The sequence below is a fragment of the Heteronotia binoei genome, chromosome 8 (assembly GCF_032191835.1).
Source record: "Heteronotia binoei isolate CCM8104 ecotype False Entrance Well chromosome 8, APGP_CSIRO_Hbin_v1, whole genome shotgun sequence".
Classification (NCBI taxonomy): domain Eukaryota; kingdom Metazoa; phylum Chordata; class Lepidosauria; order Squamata; family Gekkonidae; genus Heteronotia; species Heteronotia binoei.
In genome coordinates, this window is record NC_083230.1 from 98618824 (window position 1) to 98638400 (window position 19577).

At 41.8% G+C, this 19577-nt stretch overlaps 1 protein-coding gene across 1 annotated transcript in view; it reads left to right on the forward strand.

The window, feature by feature from the left end:
* The first annotated feature begins 8209 nt into the window (after positions 1–8209).
* SLC13A4 (solute carrier family 13 member 4) overlaps positions 8210–19577 on the forward strand; it is an 89208-nt gene continuing 77840 nt past the window's right edge. Inside the window, exon 1 of the mRNA XM_060245694.1 lies at positions 8210–8991. Within this exon, the coding sequence (XP_060101677.1) occupies positions 8893–8991 (99 nt within the window). The 5' untranslated portion in view covers positions 8210–8892. The remainder of the gene's footprint in view (positions 8992–19577) is intronic.

Below are 19577 nucleotides of genomic sequence, written 5' to 3' on the forward strand. Positions count from 1 at the left end.
AACATAGGGCAGGCCCTAGCCAGTCAACTTCACCAGGTGGGGCCGCAACTTTTCAAGATGTGGCCAGAAACTCCCAACCTACATTGCAAATGGGAGTCAGCAGCTATACCATGGCTGGGGAGAGTGCCGCTCCACAGCAGCTGGGCTAAGAAGGATGCAACCCCCTAGGCTGAAGAAGTTGGCCATCCCTGCCCCCTTACTTCTTTAATTACCCTCCCATGTTCACAGCTCTAGTAGCTTCAAGAGGACTTTTAAAATCATAAATGTACCTGGAAATAATCTGAAGACTCATCACAAAGTAAAATTCTTTTTTTCCTCTTCAAAATCAGTACTTCAAGAAATTAACAACGCACCCTCCAGTGTCACTATCACTGTCAATACAGGCAAAGGACCAAATGTGGTAAGAAAGGTACAACAAATATAAAGAAACCACCACATACTCAGAAAACAAATCTGATCCACAATAGCAATTATATAATAACATCAATGTATTTGAAATATATATGTGTAAGTGTGCTTAATGTTCCAAGAAATATGCAATATGAATATCAACAGTAATGAACAGCCTAAAAGGTTCAAAACAACAAAGACATACACTTGTAGCTACACAATGTACAAAGTCCAATAACATTAACTTGATTGTTTGAAAACAGGTGCCTGGTGTCCTCCCTGTTTCAATGATAATCTTCTTCAGATCTCATAGCAAATTGGTATATTGTCTATAATGCATATATAACATACTGCATAATGCACAAATGTACAATACTACAATGCTACTTATTGCTCTATTGAGTATGAAATTGTACTCTGCTCTAAAGTTGTGCCAAAGGACGTTGCAGAAATAATTTCTGTTCATACAAGTGTACATGAAAGTTGTGTTTTTATCCTGTTTTACACTATATTAATTTTGTACTGTTATTTTTATGCCAATAAAGGCTGTCCTCACTCTTGACTCTTGAGTATGAAATTACAAAAATGAGGACAGATTCAAGGACTGATTCAAACGACAAGGTGCATATGTTCTTAGTTTAGAAATAAATTGTACTTCCTGGCATAATAAAATCTTCTATGCATTCACATAGTTATATGGATGTGATTTAAATTTGTACAGTACTACAGATTTTAAGTCCTCTGGATGGTGCCCAGCTTGTACAAAGTGATTCACCATTGGAGCATCAGTAATTTGGTGGCATATATGAGACATATACTCTATGATATGGACCATCATCTCCAGTCTACTGTTTAGTTCAATGTACAACAACTTACAGACACATTGGACACAACAGACCACATTCTTTCATTGACAGTTTGAGAACTGAGATAAGTTGATAATCACATTGTTTCTTCATTGTTTAATTCCCTCAATTCTAAAGATAAGTCACAAAATAAACAGTTGGAACTCTTCAAGTGTCTGATAGTAGGACACTTATGGGACCTTGAATGGTGAAACTTATATTGAATCTAATTAATCTGTCACTTAGATTCATTGTTTTACAAAAGCCCACCACAGGACATTCAGCACATCCAGGGATCTCTGAAATTAGATGCCAGTGTTTGGATATAATGTGTTTCAATGAGAAAGCCAGTAGAGTGTACATAGAGGCACAATGAATCTGAGACCTAACTTTGGGGACACGGTCCTCTAAAAGTCTAGAACAATCTATAAAGCTAGCTCTAGATCTAACCACAGAAACAATTGCTTGTGGGTAACCCCTGTCAAGAAATTGCTTATATATGGCTGCCATTAACATAGTCCTGAAGACTGCTCAAATTCATCTTAATCTGAAGGACCTGGCCAAATGGAGTGTTGTTGCAGAGGCATGGAAGGGTGAAAAGAGCTAAAATGTAAATATGAGTTTTTATCTGTACTTTTTGTAAAAGTTGTTATAACTAAAAACTAGAGTATCCAGAAAATTAATAGAAAATGAATTGTATTGGTACAAAAACTTAATAATGGGGTATAATGAATTAATCCATAAAGTAAACTGCTGCACTAGTGATACATCTGAAAAAAACAGTAATAGATCATCTATGAAGCATCTGTAAATAAGAATGTTACCTTAAAAAAGGACTTGAAGAAGGATCAAAAATAAATGTATCTTCCCAAGCTGCCATAAACAAAAGCAACACTCGGGGCTACAGGACTACCCATAGCCACTTGGTAATAAAACTGATCACCAAATCTGAAATAGTTCTTGATCAAATCAGTCAGTTCAATAACAACATATGCTGGAGGATCTTCAGTGGTTCTGCAATCTAAAATATCTTTGGTGGCAGTCCTGCCTTCATTTAAAGTTATGTTGCTATAGAGAGCATTCATATTAAGCAAGCACTGAATAAGCACTGAATGCATTGCAAAAGCAAAGTGACCTTTACATGTTCCACTTTTCTGATAAAATCCTTGGTGTCTTTAATAAATGACCTGGACTGGGGAACAAAGAGTTGTAAAAAGTAGTCTACTTATTTTGCAAGCAGTTCCAATGCGGAGCTGGAGCCTGATACTATAATCTTCAAAATAATAATCTTCAAATTTCAATAGTACTACTGCTCCTCCCTTGTCAGATGGCTTAATGACCAGGGATTTATTTCATATGAGATCATTTTAAGATGTATTCTTCTCTCTAGTAAGATTATATTGGTGGTGCTGAGAATTATACTCAAGTTTGTCTAAATCCTTTGAACAAGCCTTTCAAAAAATTGTATTGGGGAATCAGTTATGTTTGGGGTTAAAATGAGTATCAATAGTGAAAGATTCTCCAAAAAAAGCTCTTAGTTTCAATTGTTGGATCAGCATAAAAAGGTCTACTTGGATTTGAAATGAATCATATTTTGGAATAGGGAAAAATCCTAGCTGTAAAATCAAAATTTTAAGTTCAGTGGAAGATAACTTATGAGTGGACAGTTTGACCGCTATGTTTTCTTTCAATTCCTGCATGGAAAATATTCTGACCTCATATCCCTGGGTCCCCTTAGGTTGAAATTGTGTGTTTAAAAAGAGCTGGGTTCAGATTTATCTCCAAAGGTACTTGTAAGAGATTACAAAGTATACAAAACAATTCAATCAGATGGCATGAGATATCTAACAGCGTGCACTAAGACTACAGAACTGGAAAGTGATTCATATAAAACCTGAGGCATGACAGTGCCATGATGCAGAAGGTTGTTTACAAAGGCAGAAGACAACATTGTAAAAGCAAAGTGACAAATACAATAAATATTACAATTGACTACAAAACTAATGTCCTGCACGCAAGTGGGTTTAGGAAATTTGTGAAGATTTTGGAGTGTTTGGTGAAGGTGTGGTTTGAGGAGGGAAGAGAAGAGAAGGGACCTCAATGGAATATATTACCAAAATGCAATTATCTCAAGGGAAACTGATTTCTGTTTTCAGAAGATCAGTTGTAATTCTAGAAGATCTCCAGGTCCTACCTGGAGGTTGGTAACCCTAAAATGTCCCAGGTTGCAAGAAAAATCTAAAATGAAAACTACATTAAGTCAAAACTATTCAAAGTAATAGTAGCAGCACCTGTACCGTTAAGAAACTAATGTTCTCTCAGTGGCCATTGTGGGAGGCTTGAAAGCTAACTACAACAGTATAATCAGCCTTCAAGCCTTGATTTCTCTCAGTAAAATTCTTGGGTGGTTCAGGGCTGTTTTGGCCTTTGAGGGAAAACTCATCAAGAACAGGGTTTGTAAGAACCACTAGGTAACTTGATACCTGGATTTTCTTTGTAGAAGGAGCCCAGCAGGAACTCATTTGTGTCAGCTCTGGGATTGTCCTCAAATAAAGACTTCCAGTGTATTCAGAAAGCTGGCTTTATTGATAGATAAGATGCTTCACCCAAAAGTGTCAGAACTGGAGTACCTGGGAGCTGTCCAGGATTATATACCTTATCTTAGGCCATTACATTGTCCACACAAAATTGAAACGAAAAACCCACCAAAGCACCTACAAATTGTTTCTCACACTACTCTTTCAGTTACAGATAGTGAGCAGCGAAGCTGTCTCCAGGAATAGATAAAGATGACCTTGAATGCCAGGCTTGCTACTTTACAACAACTAAACCAAAGACATGAACTGTGCTAAGAAATCATTCATGTACAGTTTAAGAATCATGTTACATCTGTGAATTGGTTCCAACTTTCAAAAAGCCAATTTTGAAATGGGCCAATCAGCAGGCCACTCATCACCTGGAGCTTTGATTTTCTTAAATCAGAACTTTGTATAACTTTTTGAAGAAGGATATTCCAAGCCAGATCTTGGATTACCTCTATTCAGAATTTTGCATATCTTTCTGAGGAAGAACAATTCAGTGTAAACGATTCAAACTCTTGGTGGGCGTGATCTTTGATTTGGACTGCTTGAACAAACATCCCTTTCAGGAAATGAGGCTAGTGTGTCTTTTGGTTATAAAGACAATATTTGTCCTTCTTTGAATAGATTCTATATCTTTCTCTTGGAGAGTGTGACTGCTTTTTGTTTAATGTGTTTTGTTGTTCAGTCGCACAGTCAAGTCCGACTCTTTGCGACCCCATAGACAGTCACCCCAGGCCCTCCTGTCTTCCACCAGCCTCCAAAGTCCACTCAAATTCATGTTAGTTACATCAGTTATACTGTCCAGCCATCTCATCTTTTGCCATCCCCTTCTTCTTTTGCCTTCTTTCCTAGCATCAGGGTCTTCTTTAGTGAGTGCTCCTTTCTCATTTGAGGGCAAAAGTATTTGAGCTTCAGCTTGAGCATCTGACCTTCCAAGGAACATTCAGGGTTGATTTCCCATAGGACTGACTGATTTGATCTTCTTGCAGTCCAAGGGACTCTCAAGATTCTTCTCCAGCACCACAGCTCAAAAGCATGTGTATCTAATTGTAATTGTAATAAATGGTTCTACTGCTTAATAGTAGTATGGTTGTCACCTTTTCGACTTCAATATAAAAATACCATTGCATTTTAAAGTCTTTAGAAATTGTTGTTTATTGATTATATGCACATGAATAGTTTCTTAGCACAGTTAATTTCTTTAGTAATTGTCCTAGCCTTGTTCTCTCTTCCTCGTTCTACTTTATAATAGTAGTCATCCCCCACCCCCCTCCCCCCCAAAAAAGAACAGTATGATGTACTCGTTAGAGTTTCAGATTACATTCTGGGATACCAGTGTTCAAATCACCACTCTGCCATGAAAACTCACTGGATAACCTTGGCCAGTTACATGTTCTCAGCCTAACCTACTGCACAGAGTTGTAAGGATAAAATGGAGGAGAAGAGGATGGTATAAGCTTCTTTGGGTCCCATGTTGAAGAAAGACAAGGTATAAATGAAATAACTAAATAAATAATATATACAACTGAATATGTGTTAAAGGTGGTTCCTCTAAATGGAGATAGGCAATTTGGGTAACAACATCAGATTAAAAAAATACATTTTTAAAGGAGAATGGCTGCAGTCTGACGAGCAGTTTGATTCGGTGCTCTTGCTGTTCCCTTCTGGATTTAAAATGAACAGATTGCAACAACTGTCTGTCATGCCCAGTCATCTGCATCCTGTCCCCTCCTTTACGATATGCTGATTTGATACCTGTAAAAGTCCAATCCTTTTGGGCCAAGCTGGTTTCACACTGGATTTCTTGATCCCTTTGCTGAGAACCCAAGCCCTAAGGCAGGTCTGACCAGTCTCTTTTGTTTTCCTGACTGCCATTTTTAAAAACTAGTTAGCGATGTGCACATAACCACACTTCCATGAAACTCAGGGGAGGAACAGGCTGTCACTGTGTTTTCAGCTGAGCCCCACTTTAAACAAGCTTTTCTTGACATAAGGTAATGCTTAGTAATCACAGTTGTGTACTGAAGACTAACATCTATTTTACCAAGGAATGCTCAGATACCACACCTTTAAATAACAATTTTTATAATTGAGCTGCAATTCCCAAAAGAAAAAAAAACCGGATGAAAGAGGAGAGGTCCTACAAATGAGACAAACAGCCTGCCCACTCCATGGTTGCAGTCTGATCAATCAACCATGGTCTTGCAACTCTCCATGACAAAATTCATTCAGACATGTGGCAAAGTTGTGCTATGCTTGCCGTCTGACCACAACCAATATGTACTTGCTAGTACACCATTTGATGCCAACACACCACAACATACAAACAAATTCCTGAAAAGTAATTATAAAAGATAGGTTCCAGATACAGACACTGATTATAGGATGTATAATCAGGGCTTTTTTTGTAGCAGGAACTCCTTTGCATATTTGGTCACACACTCCTGATATAGCCAATCCTCCAAGAGCTTACAGGGTTTTTTGTAAGCTCTTGGAGGACTGGCTACATCAGGGTGTGTAGCCTAATATGCAAAGGAGTTCCTGCTACAAAAAAGTCCTGTGTATAATACATTTACAGTAAAAGCACACAATTATAAAGATCCAATTCAATTGTTAATTACAGTTTCTGAACTAGAAGTAAAAAACCGTTTCCAAGAAGTAGAAATTAAAGTGAAATCGATGTATAAATTGATGATGCGACTTCATTTGAAGTACTATGTACAATTCTGGTCACCACACCTCAAAAAAGATATTGTAGTATTGGAAAAAGTCCAGAAAAGGGCACCTAGAATGATTAAAGGGTTGGAACCCTTTCCCTATGAAGAAAGGCTGGAGCACTTGGGGCTCTTTAGCTTGGAGAAACATTGACTGAGGGGTGACATGATACAGGTTTACAAGTTAATGCATGGGATAGAGAAGGTAGAGAAAGAAGTATTTTTCTCCCTTTCTCACAATACAAGAACTCCTGGACATGCAATGAAATTGCTGAGCAGTTGGGTTAGAACAGATAAAAAGAAGTATTTCTTCACCCAAAGGGTGATTAACACATGGAATTCACTGCCACAGGAGGTGGCGGCAGCTGCAAGCATAGACAGCTTCAAGAGGGAATTGGATAAACATATGGAGCAGAGGTTCATCAGTGGCTATTAGCCACAGGGTATTTATGGAACTCTCTGTCTGGGGCAGTGATGCTTTGTATTCTTGGTGCTTGGGAGGGGATTGTGGGTTGGCTTCTGGTGTCCTGCCCCACTGATGGACATCCTGATGGTACCTTTTCTTTGGGGGGCAGCACTGTGTGACACAGAGTGTTGAACTGGATGGGCCATTGACCTGATCCAACATTCTAAATCTACTGGTTTCAGTAGATTTAGAAGAATGTAATCCTCCTTTATCACCACCCTTTGTCCTTGACTTTGGAGGAAAGAGGCCAGCCATTGCAGGGCAGACCCCCGAATCCCCACGTCAGCAAGGTGGCTAGTCAGTAACTGATGGTCAACCATATCAAATGCGGCTGACAGAACTAATAACAGCAGCACCGCTGAGCTGCCTCGATCCAGATGCTGCAGGAGGTCATCTATGAGGGCAACCAGAACTGTCTCTGTCCCGTGACCCGGACGGAAGCCGGACTGAAACGCATCCAGCGCTGAAGTGTCATCCAGGAATCCCTGTAACTGAGCCACTACAGCCCACTGTATGACCTTACCCAAAAAGGGAAGGTTTGACACCGGCCAATAGTTTGCCAATTTGGGCAGGTTGACAGATGGCTTTTTAAGAGGGGGTGAACCACAGCCTCTTTAAGTGGCATGGGAAAGATCCCTTCACAGAAGGATCTGTTGATAATCAACTGTAATGGTTCACGTAGCGTCACCTGGCTGACTTTCACCAGCCAAGACGGGCATGGATCCAGCCCACAGGTGGTAAAGCGCACAGTAACAAGAGTCCTGTCAACTTCCTCCAGGCTGAGTGGAGTGAAGACCCCCTGGAGAAAATGGCTGCTTTTTGGGGTGGACTCTGTGGTATTACGTCCCCCTCTTCCCAAGCTCCACCCTCAGCCCTCCCCAGACTCCACCCCCAAATCTCCAGGTATTTCCAAACCCAGAGCTGGCAACCCTAGGTCTACACAGAGCCTTGTCGTTTACAATCTGTGCAGGTCTGTGCTAGTGGTTTCAACTGAACGCAAAATGAAAGAAACATGCTTTCTTGAAGCAACTGAGAAGAATGTAAAAACTTAAGCATTTTCTATCACTGATTAAGATTCATGTCACCGGAACTATTTGGCCTCGAAACAATCATAGCAACCAGGAGTGGGGGAGAAAGAATAGCGCTTCTGGTAGATTAACGTTGGTTTTGTTGACTTTAGGAGACTGGGTGGAGCCACCTTCCCTCCTTCTCATTGGTGAGCTGTAGTAGGCCGAGACTTGGTCAGAAGTTTTTATTTTGAGTGCAAGGTAATCTTTGCAAGAATTGCTGCTCTGTGGATTTCCCAGCAGAGAAGGGAGAAAAAATAAGTAGGGGAGAGATAATCTCTAAGCAGTTAAAGGGGAGGAAATTCAGCCAGGAATGAAAGAAAGCATCAAAGAGAGGAAAATAAAACTTTGTAAAAGCTAAGAATTTTCTCCAGGGGTTTAGTTCGTGTTCATTTGGAATGAACTGGCCCATACCTGAAAGTGAGAAAGGGCAGGAAGATAGGTGAGGTCGTGGGACAGACCTAAAACGAATGTTACACTGGGGGTTCTGCATGTGTGACTTGAATCATAAAAAGGAAACAAAAATGTTGGAAGAAAAACCAGCGCTGAGGGAGCAGCCTAGTGATTTTTCTGGTGACAGCTCATGAAAATAGCATTATGCTCCTCAGGTGCTCATGGTGGGACGGTCAAGAGGATACACTAGGCAGCCCCACATAAAGGCACAGGCACTTGGAAATCCTCAACAGTGTTTTCTTAAAAGAAGAACAAACAAGAGCAATCAAGAATCCAGGAGGTGGCAGGAAGGAACAGCTGCCCAAGGGCTGAAGGATCTCAACAGAGGAGACCAGCTGCAGGAACTAGAAGGAAAAAAGCTGCAAGTGCAACAAGATGACATTGGTCAGGGAGCTCCTCCGAGCCAGAAACCTGCTGCTGGTGATCCTGATCCCACTCCTGCTACTTCCCTTGCCGCTCTTATACCCCAGTAGTGTGAGTACTTTGCGTTTTCTTCATTATAACTGTAATAGTGGATTGGGTCAGCAAAGAAGGAACTGGCTGGCCAGTTGAAGAGGTGAGCAAGAACAGAGAAGCTGTTAGCAGGGGGATGCTGCCACCTTTTAAACGGGTCCTGTGCCTCTCTGCATGCCTTTGCTTTTGGCACCCCTGAATGGATGATACTGAGAGGTGCCTGTTGGCTAGAAAGGCAGGAGGATCGAATAAATAAATATCAGTTTAAGGGCTTTTCACATGCAGACATTGAGCTGGGGAAGTGTGTTCTACTCAGTCTTTCTTTCAACTCAGTCTTTTTATTTATACTGGACCTTTCTACTCAGTGGGGACCCAAAGTGGCTTATCATTTCCTCTTTTCCTTTTATCCTCACATCAACCCTGTGAGGTAGGTTAAGATGAGAGTGTGTGATGGGCCTCAGATCAGCCAGCAGTAGGGTTGCCAAATCCAATTTAAGAAATATCTGGGGACTTTGGGGGTGGAGCCAAGAGACTTTGGGGTGGAGCCAGGAGACATTGGGGGTGGAACCAGAAGCAAGGTTGTGACAAGCACAATTTAACTCCAAAGGGAGTTCTGACCATCACATTTAAAGAGACTGCACACCTTTTAAATGCCTTCCCTCCATTGGAAATAATGAAGGATAGGGGCACCTTCTTTGGGGGCTCATAGAATTGGGCCCCCTGGTCCAATCTTTTTTGAAACTTGGAGGGTATTTTGGGGAGAGGCACTGAATGCTATGCTGAAGGTTTGGTGCCTCTGTCTCAAAAAACAGCCCACCCAGAGCCTCAGATACCCTTGGAACAATTCTTCATTATACCCTATGGGAATCGGTCTCCATAGGAAATAATGGAGTACCCAGCAAACATTTCCCTCCCCCCTCCTCGCTTTCTGATGATCCTGAAGCAGGGGGAGGGCCTCTAAACTGGGGGATCCCTGCCCCCACCTGGGGATTAGCAACTCTAGTTACTTGTCACATGAGAACAAACAATGGATGTAACTCCTGTGGGATAACAAAATACCTTGAACCAGCTACATGGTGCCAGTCATATCCTTTATTAGCAAAACAGTTTCTAAATTAAGGTCCCGGAGAACTCTGAGCCAGGAAGCACCTCTTGAGCTGGCCCATCCACTGTCCTCCTGTGCTATATGCAGATGGACAAGAGAGGAATGCCTAGGGTTGCCAACCTCGATGCGGGGCCTGGAGATCTCCCAGAATGACAACTAGGATTGCTAGCCTCCAGGTGGGGCCTGGAGATCTCCTGCTTTTACAACTGATCTCCAGCTGACAGAGATTGGCTCCCCTAGAGAAAATGGCTGCTTTGAAGGGTGGACTCTATGGCGTTGCATCATGCTGAGGCCCCTCTCCTGGATCCACCCCCAAAAATCTCCAGATGTTTTCCAACACAGACCTGGCAACCCTAACGACAACTGATCTTTAGGCTACAGAGACCAGTTCCCCTGGGGGAAGTGACAGTTTCGGAGGGCAGACTTTATGGCAAAATCCCTCCCCATATTCTCCCCTCCACAGGCACCTCTCCCAAACCTTCAGGAATTTCCCAGGCCAGAGTTGGCAACCCTATAAATCCTCAATGCATTTTGCAAGCTCTTTAGGGAAACCCACTTAGCAATTAAGCAGGCATACACTGCTGCAACAAAGTACTGTACTAACGCATGTGAATCTGTGTTCCTCATTTATGGACTCTGATTCCCTATGACCAAGAAAATATCTGCTTCAGTCCCCTCACCCCCTCCCCCCCCCAAAAAAAGGATGTTGCCCTTGGTTCCTGTGGTCAAAGGCAATGACAAGCAAAAATTCTAAGGTTCGTCTATTAGTGCATTTGTAGACTGGGGATGGGGGGGCGGGATAGTTTCCAGGTCTTTTTTTAAAAAGGTTCCAATTAGCAAATCTCATTGCAAGCCAAATTTTAAGGCCAGCCATTGAGTGTCAGATGTTTATTGCCTGGATCAAAATACTCAGCCATTCACTCTGTCCATGTCCAGGAACACACTATGATTGCTTCTAAGGCTGAGCTGAACTCAGATTACATCCCACTTTTGTTGTAGTTTTAAGTCTGCATCTGTAAGTACACCCTTTTTTTCTGTATGGGGAGAAAATAGGCGTTCTCTCTGGCCTTCTCCTGCTGTGAATTGCTTTCATCAAGGAACAGGGTTGAATTACATTAGTGGCTTGAGTTACGTTTATGTCTTGAATTGGAGGAGAGGAACAAAATTTGCAAATCGCTTTTGCAGATTAATTTCCTTCCCAGTTTACGTTTCTACTATTACAAATATTCTCCTGCAATCTGGCTTTGTTTACTCCATGTCGTTCGGTTTTAATGAAGTTGAGATTCATCTTGTGATTAATTTGTTTGGAACTTATTTAATGAATGGCATTCATTTGCTTATCAGTGTTAGAGAGAACAAATGAGCAAATCGGGGCAAATTAGACAACGTAGAAGTCAGCTAAAACTAATTTCAAGCTCATTAAACAAGTAAACTGAGAGTGAAGGAAAGGAAGAGGGATGAGATTCCTTCTCTTGAGGTGACAAGAGTTATCCAATTACAAGTTACAAACCTAGTGGAATAATGAAGATGGAATTAAGGGAGTCTGAAGACAAAAATATCAAACAGCTAGTATACAGCCAATTAACATACCATGAGATTATAAATATTTACTATTCAATTATGATAATAAAGCATGAGAAGAGCAATGTGTTCCTTTTACAATTTGGAGTACCCAGGAAAAACAGTTGTAAAACAAAGGATTGTAGCAGGATGGAGTACTGGCTGGGACTATTTATTGTTGGCCCCAGAGCCAGAACCTTTGAATCTGCGAGCTGAGAAACCTTTGCAAAGTTCTTTTCCAGCATAATCTCTCAAATACATTCTGATTAGGATGCTGGTTGCAAAACAGTAGCAACACTGGGGGTGGAGGTGGGAATCACTCAATACATCATATGGACCAGGGGTCATTTAGTAGAAAAATAGGTGGTGGAGCATCTGTTGTCTGCTGGATCCATGCCCTTCATTTGTGAAAGGATGTAAGGACCATATCAATGAAGCTGAGAAATACATAATCAATCAGAGATCATTTCCCAGGTCATTAAAACAGGTGATCATTTATTACCTGAAAAAAATCACTAGAGATAAATTATTTGGCCAATAATCAGCTATTCTCCAACATACCCTTCTTGAGCAATGTGATTTAGAGAGCAATGACAGAGCATCTCCAGGCCTTCCTAGATAATTCACCTGCTCCAGATCCCTTTGAGTCTGGCTTCAGACCAAGCTATGGCATGGAGACATCATTGGTGGCTTGAGTTGATGATCTCCGTTTGAGTGCAGTCGAAGGCTGTGCCTCTGTATTGTTCTTACTGGATTTATTAACAGCCTTTAATTTAGTGGATAATGACATTTTATTGAGGTGCTGGAAGAAGCTGGGATTAAGGACTGCACCTTGGACTGGTTTAAATCATTCCTTATAGGTTGAACTCAGAGGGTGGCTACCGAGTACCAACTATCAACAGCATAGGACTTGCTATGTGGGCTTCCACAAGGCTTAGGCTTATCCTCCATGTTATCAATCACTATACAGGGGGAATCATTTACAGTTTGGGAGTAGGCTGTCATCAATATACTGATAACGCCCAGCTCTATAATTCACTATCCAAATCACCTGATGATTCTATGGAGATGTTGAGACAGTGCCTTGCTGCAATAGTTAAGGCTGAACAAATTAAAACTGAATCCTGATAAGACAGAGGCAATGCTGGAAGGCTGAGATCTTGAAGGGCACTGTGCTTCCCATTTTCCATTGGGTCCAGCTGATACTCTCTGATTCAGTTAAGAGCCCATGGGATTATACTGGACCTGTCAGAACTGGGACGAACTTCAGACAATTCCAAGACTTGTTACAAAGTTAGGATCTTTATCGAAGAACTACAGTACTAGAGCAACGAAATAACAGTAATGCCAATTCTTGGCAGTTGGTTACATTTTATGCCATCAGTAAAGTACAATAAAGCTATCATTCACACGGTCACAGACAAGTGTCTCTTTTCCCAGCCTTCGTTATCAGAAGGGAGGACGCTCCCCTGTTGTGAAGGCCAAATGGCCTGTCTTCAAAGGGCACCTGTGGATGTTAAGCAGAGACTATCTGCCGCCTGCCCTGCTGCCCTAAATATTTGGCATAGCAAAGGGGCCAGGGTTAATTGCTGTGGCCAGGCACTCTATGTTATTACTAAGTTACAGCATGGAGTCAGTTTGGTCAAGGCAAATAGAGCAAAAGTTACAAGTTCTGACAGGACCCATTGTTGAATATATGAAGCTGCCTTATACTGAATCAGACCCTCGGTCCATCAAAGTCAGTATTGTCTACTCAGACTGGCAGTGGCTCTCCAGGGTCTCAAGCTGAGGTTTTTCAAACCTATTTGCCTGTACTTTTTTTTTTTTTAGTTGGAGATGCCGGGGATTGAACCTGGGACCTTCTGCTTCCCAAGCAGATGCTCAACCACTGAGCCACCGTCCCTCCCCCTGTTACTACTGGAGATGCAAGCAACCCCCCCCCCCCATTCTATTAGGTTCAACAAACCTGGCAGTTATCCTTCCCTGCCACGACTTGATCTGGCCATTTGGATCCATGCTATGGTTACCTTAAGGCAAGACTACTAGAGTACATTTTACATGGGTCTTAAGAACATAAGAGAAGCCATGTTGGATCAGACCAATGACCCATCCAGTCCAACACTCTGTGTCACACAGTAGCCTATATATATATATATATATACACACACACACACACACACACACTGTGGCTAATAGCCACTAATGGACCTCTGCTCCATATTTTTATCCAATCCTCTCTTGAAGCTGGCTATGCTTGTAGCCGCCGCCACCTCCTGTGGCAGTGAATTCCACATGTTAATCATCCTTTGGGTGAAGAAGTACTTCCTTTTATCCATTTTAACCTGACTGCTCAGCAATTTCATTGAATGCCCACGAGTTCTTGTATTGTGAGAAAGGGAGAAAAGTACATCTCTCTCTACCCTCTCCATCCCATGCATAATCTTGTAAACCTCTATCATGTCACCCCGCAGTCAACGTTTCTCCAAGCTAAAGAGCCCCAAGCATTTTAACCTTTCTTTATAGGGAAAGTGTTTCAAACCTTTAATCATTCTAGTTGCCCTTTTCTGGACTTTTTCCAATGCTATAATATCCTTTTTGAGGTGCAGTGACCAGAATTGTACACAGTATTCCAAATGAGACCGCACCATCGATTTATACGGGGGCATTATGATACTGGCTGATTTGTTTTCAATTCCCTTCCTAGTAATTCCCAGGATGGCATTGGCCTTTTTTATTGCAAACAAACTTTGTTTGTGACAAACTTTTATTTTATTGTAACTTGTTTTTATTGTGACAAACTTTAGTTCATCATGCAGTTCATGCCCATCTCTATTGTTTATCTCTTGCCTTGAAAATCCTACAGTTACCAAAAGACAATTGCAACTTGATTGCACTTTCCACCACCAATCTTATTGCACTATGCAGTTGTACTGTTTATTACAGGGTTGCTAACTCTGGCTTGGGAAATTCCTGGAAATATGGAGACTGTCTGGGGAGTGAGGGGTTTGATGATGGAAGAGGATTCAGCTGGGATATGATGTCATAGAGTCCCCCCCCCCCCGCCACAAGCCACTACATCTTCTAGGAGAACTGCTCTGTGTCACTTAGAGATTGGTTGTAATACCTGGAGAATTATATGTCGTACTGTATAGTCACACTGTTGCTTTGTTTCATGCTGCACTCCGACTGTGTTATGTGGTACCCTGTACTTTATAATCAGAGCTTTCTAACCCTGTACTTTGTAATCTGCCTTGAGTCTCAGTGAGATAGGTGGGCTATAAATAAGTGTAATAAATAAATTTATATTCTGCTTCTGCTATTAAATAAATAGAGCATATAGTAATGGGTCTACAGCTCAGTTTGGTGGCCCTGGACCTCAAAGTCTCAACCCTACAGCATGTTTAGGTCCTGGACTTTGCACCAGCAATTATATGTTTATTAATTGCAATTCAACTTTTAAAAATTCTCAGAGCAACTTATAGAGTGGAAAAATGTATAATTAATATTCACAAGCTGGGTGCCTATGATAAATAGTAAGGGGAAATTTCCCTCCTTCACTTGAATCTCTTCTGCCAGGATTTTATAAACTCTTGAAGGCTTGAGTAAAGTAGTCTAGTTTCTTTAGCTTCCTGTATTGTTCATTGAACTGGTTTTTAACTGATCAAAAGTTACATGCTTCTGAGAGAATACTGTCCTAATCAAGCTGCTTTGTTTCCTTTTGACTGATTTACAAAATAACCTTTTTCTATATGTCTAGGAAGTTTCCAAAGTATGTTAAAAGAACAGTGGTCTGGTTTTAATGTTTGGCAAATAGCAATTATTACAATAGATGGTTGTGGGAATGGAGTAGTTAGATCCTGCCTTTCTGGTATGCTCAGTAAATTATTGAATTCAGTTTTGGGAATATAGTGCCTGTTCCCTGGAGATGCATCTGTGTCTGTACTGTGTGTTCTTTGGAGATGTGTCTATGTCTATATGTACTATGAGACAATTAGTCACCAATATCCTCCATTCTGTGTAATGTACCATAATGTTGTCTCATGATGAGATTACAGATCTATGAGAACGAGGGCTTTTTTTGAGCAGGAACACAGTTCTGGCTGGCTTGGCATCAGGCGTTTGGCCTAATATGGAAATGAGTTCCTGCTGGGCATTTTCTACAAAAAAAAAAAGCCCTGATGGATCAGAGGAAAGGAAAGGTCCCCTGTGCAAGCACCAGTCATTTCCAACTCTGGGGTGACGTTGCTTTCACATTTTCACGGCAGACTTTTTTACAGGGTGGTTTGCCATTGCATTCCCCAGTCATCTGCACTTTCCCCCAGCAATCTGGGTACTCATTTAACCAACCTCGGAAGGATGGAAGGCTGAATCAACCTCAAGCCAGCTACCTGAAAACCCAGCTTCCACCAGGGATCGAACTCAAGTTGTGAGCAGAGCTTAAGACTGCATCTTTAACACTCTGCGCCACGGGGCTCATCGATGGGTCAGAATAGAGACCCAATAGAGCATTTTGTTTCCATCCATGGTCAGCCAGATGTCTCTGGAAGCCACCAAGCAAATCAGGAGGGTGATGTTCTTAGCACTTGCATCAGTGGTTCATTCTTGTGGGTCTTTCTTACCCAGTGTTTATCACTCAGGGGTCAGGGAGCAATTTTTCTCCAGGACAATTTTGCAAGGGATCCTTCAGGGTTTGGGGGTTTTTTGTTTTGTTTTGGGGTGGGGGGGGGTTGCCATCTTCTGGGCTTGGAGCAGGGGTCGCTGGCTGTGGGGGGAGCTACTTGTGAATTTCCTGCACGTGCAGGGGGTTAGAGTAGATGACCCTGGAGATCTCTTCCAACTCTATGGCTGTGATAACACAGACTAAACAATGCACTTTCAATCTGTTTTTAGTGCACTTTCCAACCAGATTTTACTGTGTGGACTGGCAAAATCCTTGGAAAGTGCATTAAAAGTGGATTATTTAGTCTGTGTGATTGCAGCCCATGATTCTTCCCCTCCTTTTTAAACTATCATCTAGCATACTGCTACTGGATATAGAGGTTCCATTTGGTTATCATAGCTTACAGACAAGTGATAAACTTGTTGTCCATGAATATATGGATTCCTGGAATGGCTGATTTTTGCTGAAGCAAAGCTAGGGTGAACCTGTTCATTGCTCAAATAGCAAGCAACTAGTGGAAGCTTCATGTATGCCACTGTGAAATTTCTAAAGAAAATATGATAGCAATTAATACAGAATTTTCTTAGTTTTGTTTAAAGTCACCTGCGCTAATGTTGCTGCTTGATACATTTACTGTGCTCTCATTATTTTAAAGTCTGCACAGCATTTGAAGTGGTGAGTCATCATGTACAACAGTGTTACTGTTTTTTTATGTACTGTGGTATCTTTTCCAATTTCAGCTTTTTCACACAGAAGCAAACTCTGAGAATACAGCCTTGTGCAACTGCTAACATTTTCCTGTAGCATCCCTTTTCCCAAGGGGGGGACTGCCTCACCACCCACACCCAATCTCTTACACACATACCATGTATTCTATGCTAAATTCTCTTCTCTGCCTGATGAATGCTAGATTCATTTTGCATTCTGCAGTAGTTGCACTGCTTTAAAAGTTGATAAACAAACAGTGGGCATTCAAAAAAAATTGTAATAATTTCTGATCCAGAGTTCAGGTAGGGTATTGCTTTTATTAGCCTAATTATGCAGAAGTGTTGTTAGTTGTGGTCAGGGATTTTTTCCCAGGTATTTACTTCAAGATCCCAAAACTTGACACCCTTATTCTTGTCACCCCCCTTTTTCCCAGGCAGCAGGAGTGGGGAAGGATGAAAAGAGAGGAAGCTAGACCTGGGTTTACCGTGCTGGAAGTACAGTAATGACTAATAGCTATTTCTCAGTCCAGCTTCCTTTCTCCCCCTCTCCACTCCTGTGCCTCCTGGAAACACTCCCAAAATTCCAGGAAACAAATTTACTGTCACAATTTTGGGAGTGCTTTGTGTAATTTCAGGTGTCCCCAATCCATAATATAATTTTGACTTGGGTATATCTAACTGCACACCCCTACAATAAGCTTACCATTCTTTAGATTAAAGAAAAAAATGTTCTACATCACCAACAGTACAAAATAAACTTCTGATGTGGCAATGGGAGCAGCTGTAGGTTATGCAACTCTAGTGTTCATACGCACTGATTGACATGCATTCATGCTGGAGACAAGGTGCATTCACTCCACATTCTATTTCATGTCTAGAGACTTCAGGAAGGGAGGTACAAGTCTAGCACTCTCACATGCACAACTCTGACATTCCCAACAGGCAAAACTAGGAATCAGGATTTTCCAGGGACAGGGAACAGAAAATAGGGATATATAGCCTGGAGTGAACATAAGCCAGAAATAGCAGCCTATTTCTTGACGACATGTGATTCAATCAATTTTTACATATTCTTTCCGCTCACTGATTGCTCTAATTCCTTTGTAAAAGCTTTAAAAAAAATAAAAATTAATCCCTTTCTGGTTTTTCCTGTTTCATTTGGCAAAGAGTCTCTCTTGCAGAGCACAAACTAGAAGAAAGATGTGTTCATCCTTCTTTGATCAGGCTCCCAAATCCGGCTCCTGTCCAACAGCTGAAGTCAGAACTGACCCGAGAGCAGGTCTCTGACGTTTGTAAAGGAATAGTGCAAAAATGACAAATGTTTGCATTACATAACAATATAAAGCTTCTCATAGTCTTCTCTTTCTTGCATTCAGTAGGAGCAACTGGGATAAAGGAGGGACTTGGTGCCAAATTGGTTATCAGCTGTAAAGTAGCTGGGGCCCCCATCACCTTAAGATGATCACTATCTGCCTCCTCCTTGAGCCTTAGGCAGCATGAGGGATCAGCAGCTGGGGGGGGGCGCAGCTTAATGCAGGGAGGTGGGGAGTTTCCAGGACTAGAGTACTTGCCTCAGGTCCAAGACTGTCCTTGACAGGCTTCAGGTAGATACTTCTGTTGGACCCTAGATGCTATCATGACACCATCAATAGGGCATTATTTAAGGTGGGTCTGAACTATAAATGAACCATTTTGTGCCCAATACCAACTGGGAACAAAATAATTTGTTTGAAGTGGGGCCATTCCAATCAAGCCAGGAATCAGTCTGGTCGATCACTTAAATAGAGACTGTTAATTTGAAGCCAAACCTACTACTGCTTCTCTGTTAGGGTTGCCAATTCCCAGATGGGGGAATGGGATCCCCCAGTTTGGAGGCCCTCCTCCCACTTCAGGGTCACCAGAAAGCAGGGGGGGGGAATGCCTGCAGGGCACTCCATTATTCCCTATGGAGACTGATTCCCACAGGGTATAATGGAGAATGGATCCACAGATAACTGGGGCTCTGGTGGGGGGGCTGTATTCTGAGATAGAAGCACCAAAGTTTCAGCATAGTATCCAGTGCCTCTCCTCAAAACACCCTCCAAGTTTCAAGAGGATTGGACCAGGAAATCTAATTCTATGAGCCCCAAAAGAAGGTGCCCATATCCTTCATTATTTCCAATGGAGGGAAGGCATTTAAAAGTTGTGCAGTCCTTTTAAATGTGATTGCCAAAACTTTCTTTGGAGTTCAATTATGCTTGTCACAACCTTGCTCCTCACTCCACCCCCCCCCCATGTCTCCTGGCTCCACCCCCAAAGTCCCCAGATATTTCTTGAACTGTACCTGGTAACCCTTCTCTCTGTTAAACATGTATGAATTCATTTCATTTGTAAGCCCACCCTTTCTCCAAGATGGGTAGCATAGATGGCTGAGAAAGAATGACTGGCCCAAGGTCAGCCAGTGAATCTCATATGAACTTCAGCCTCCTCAGTCTTAGTACAGCACTAACTGCTACAGCAGCACCCTGGTGGTTCTCTACTAGTGGTTCTCTATAGCCTGCCACTAGTTCAAACTACAGGCCTAGAAATCAAATGT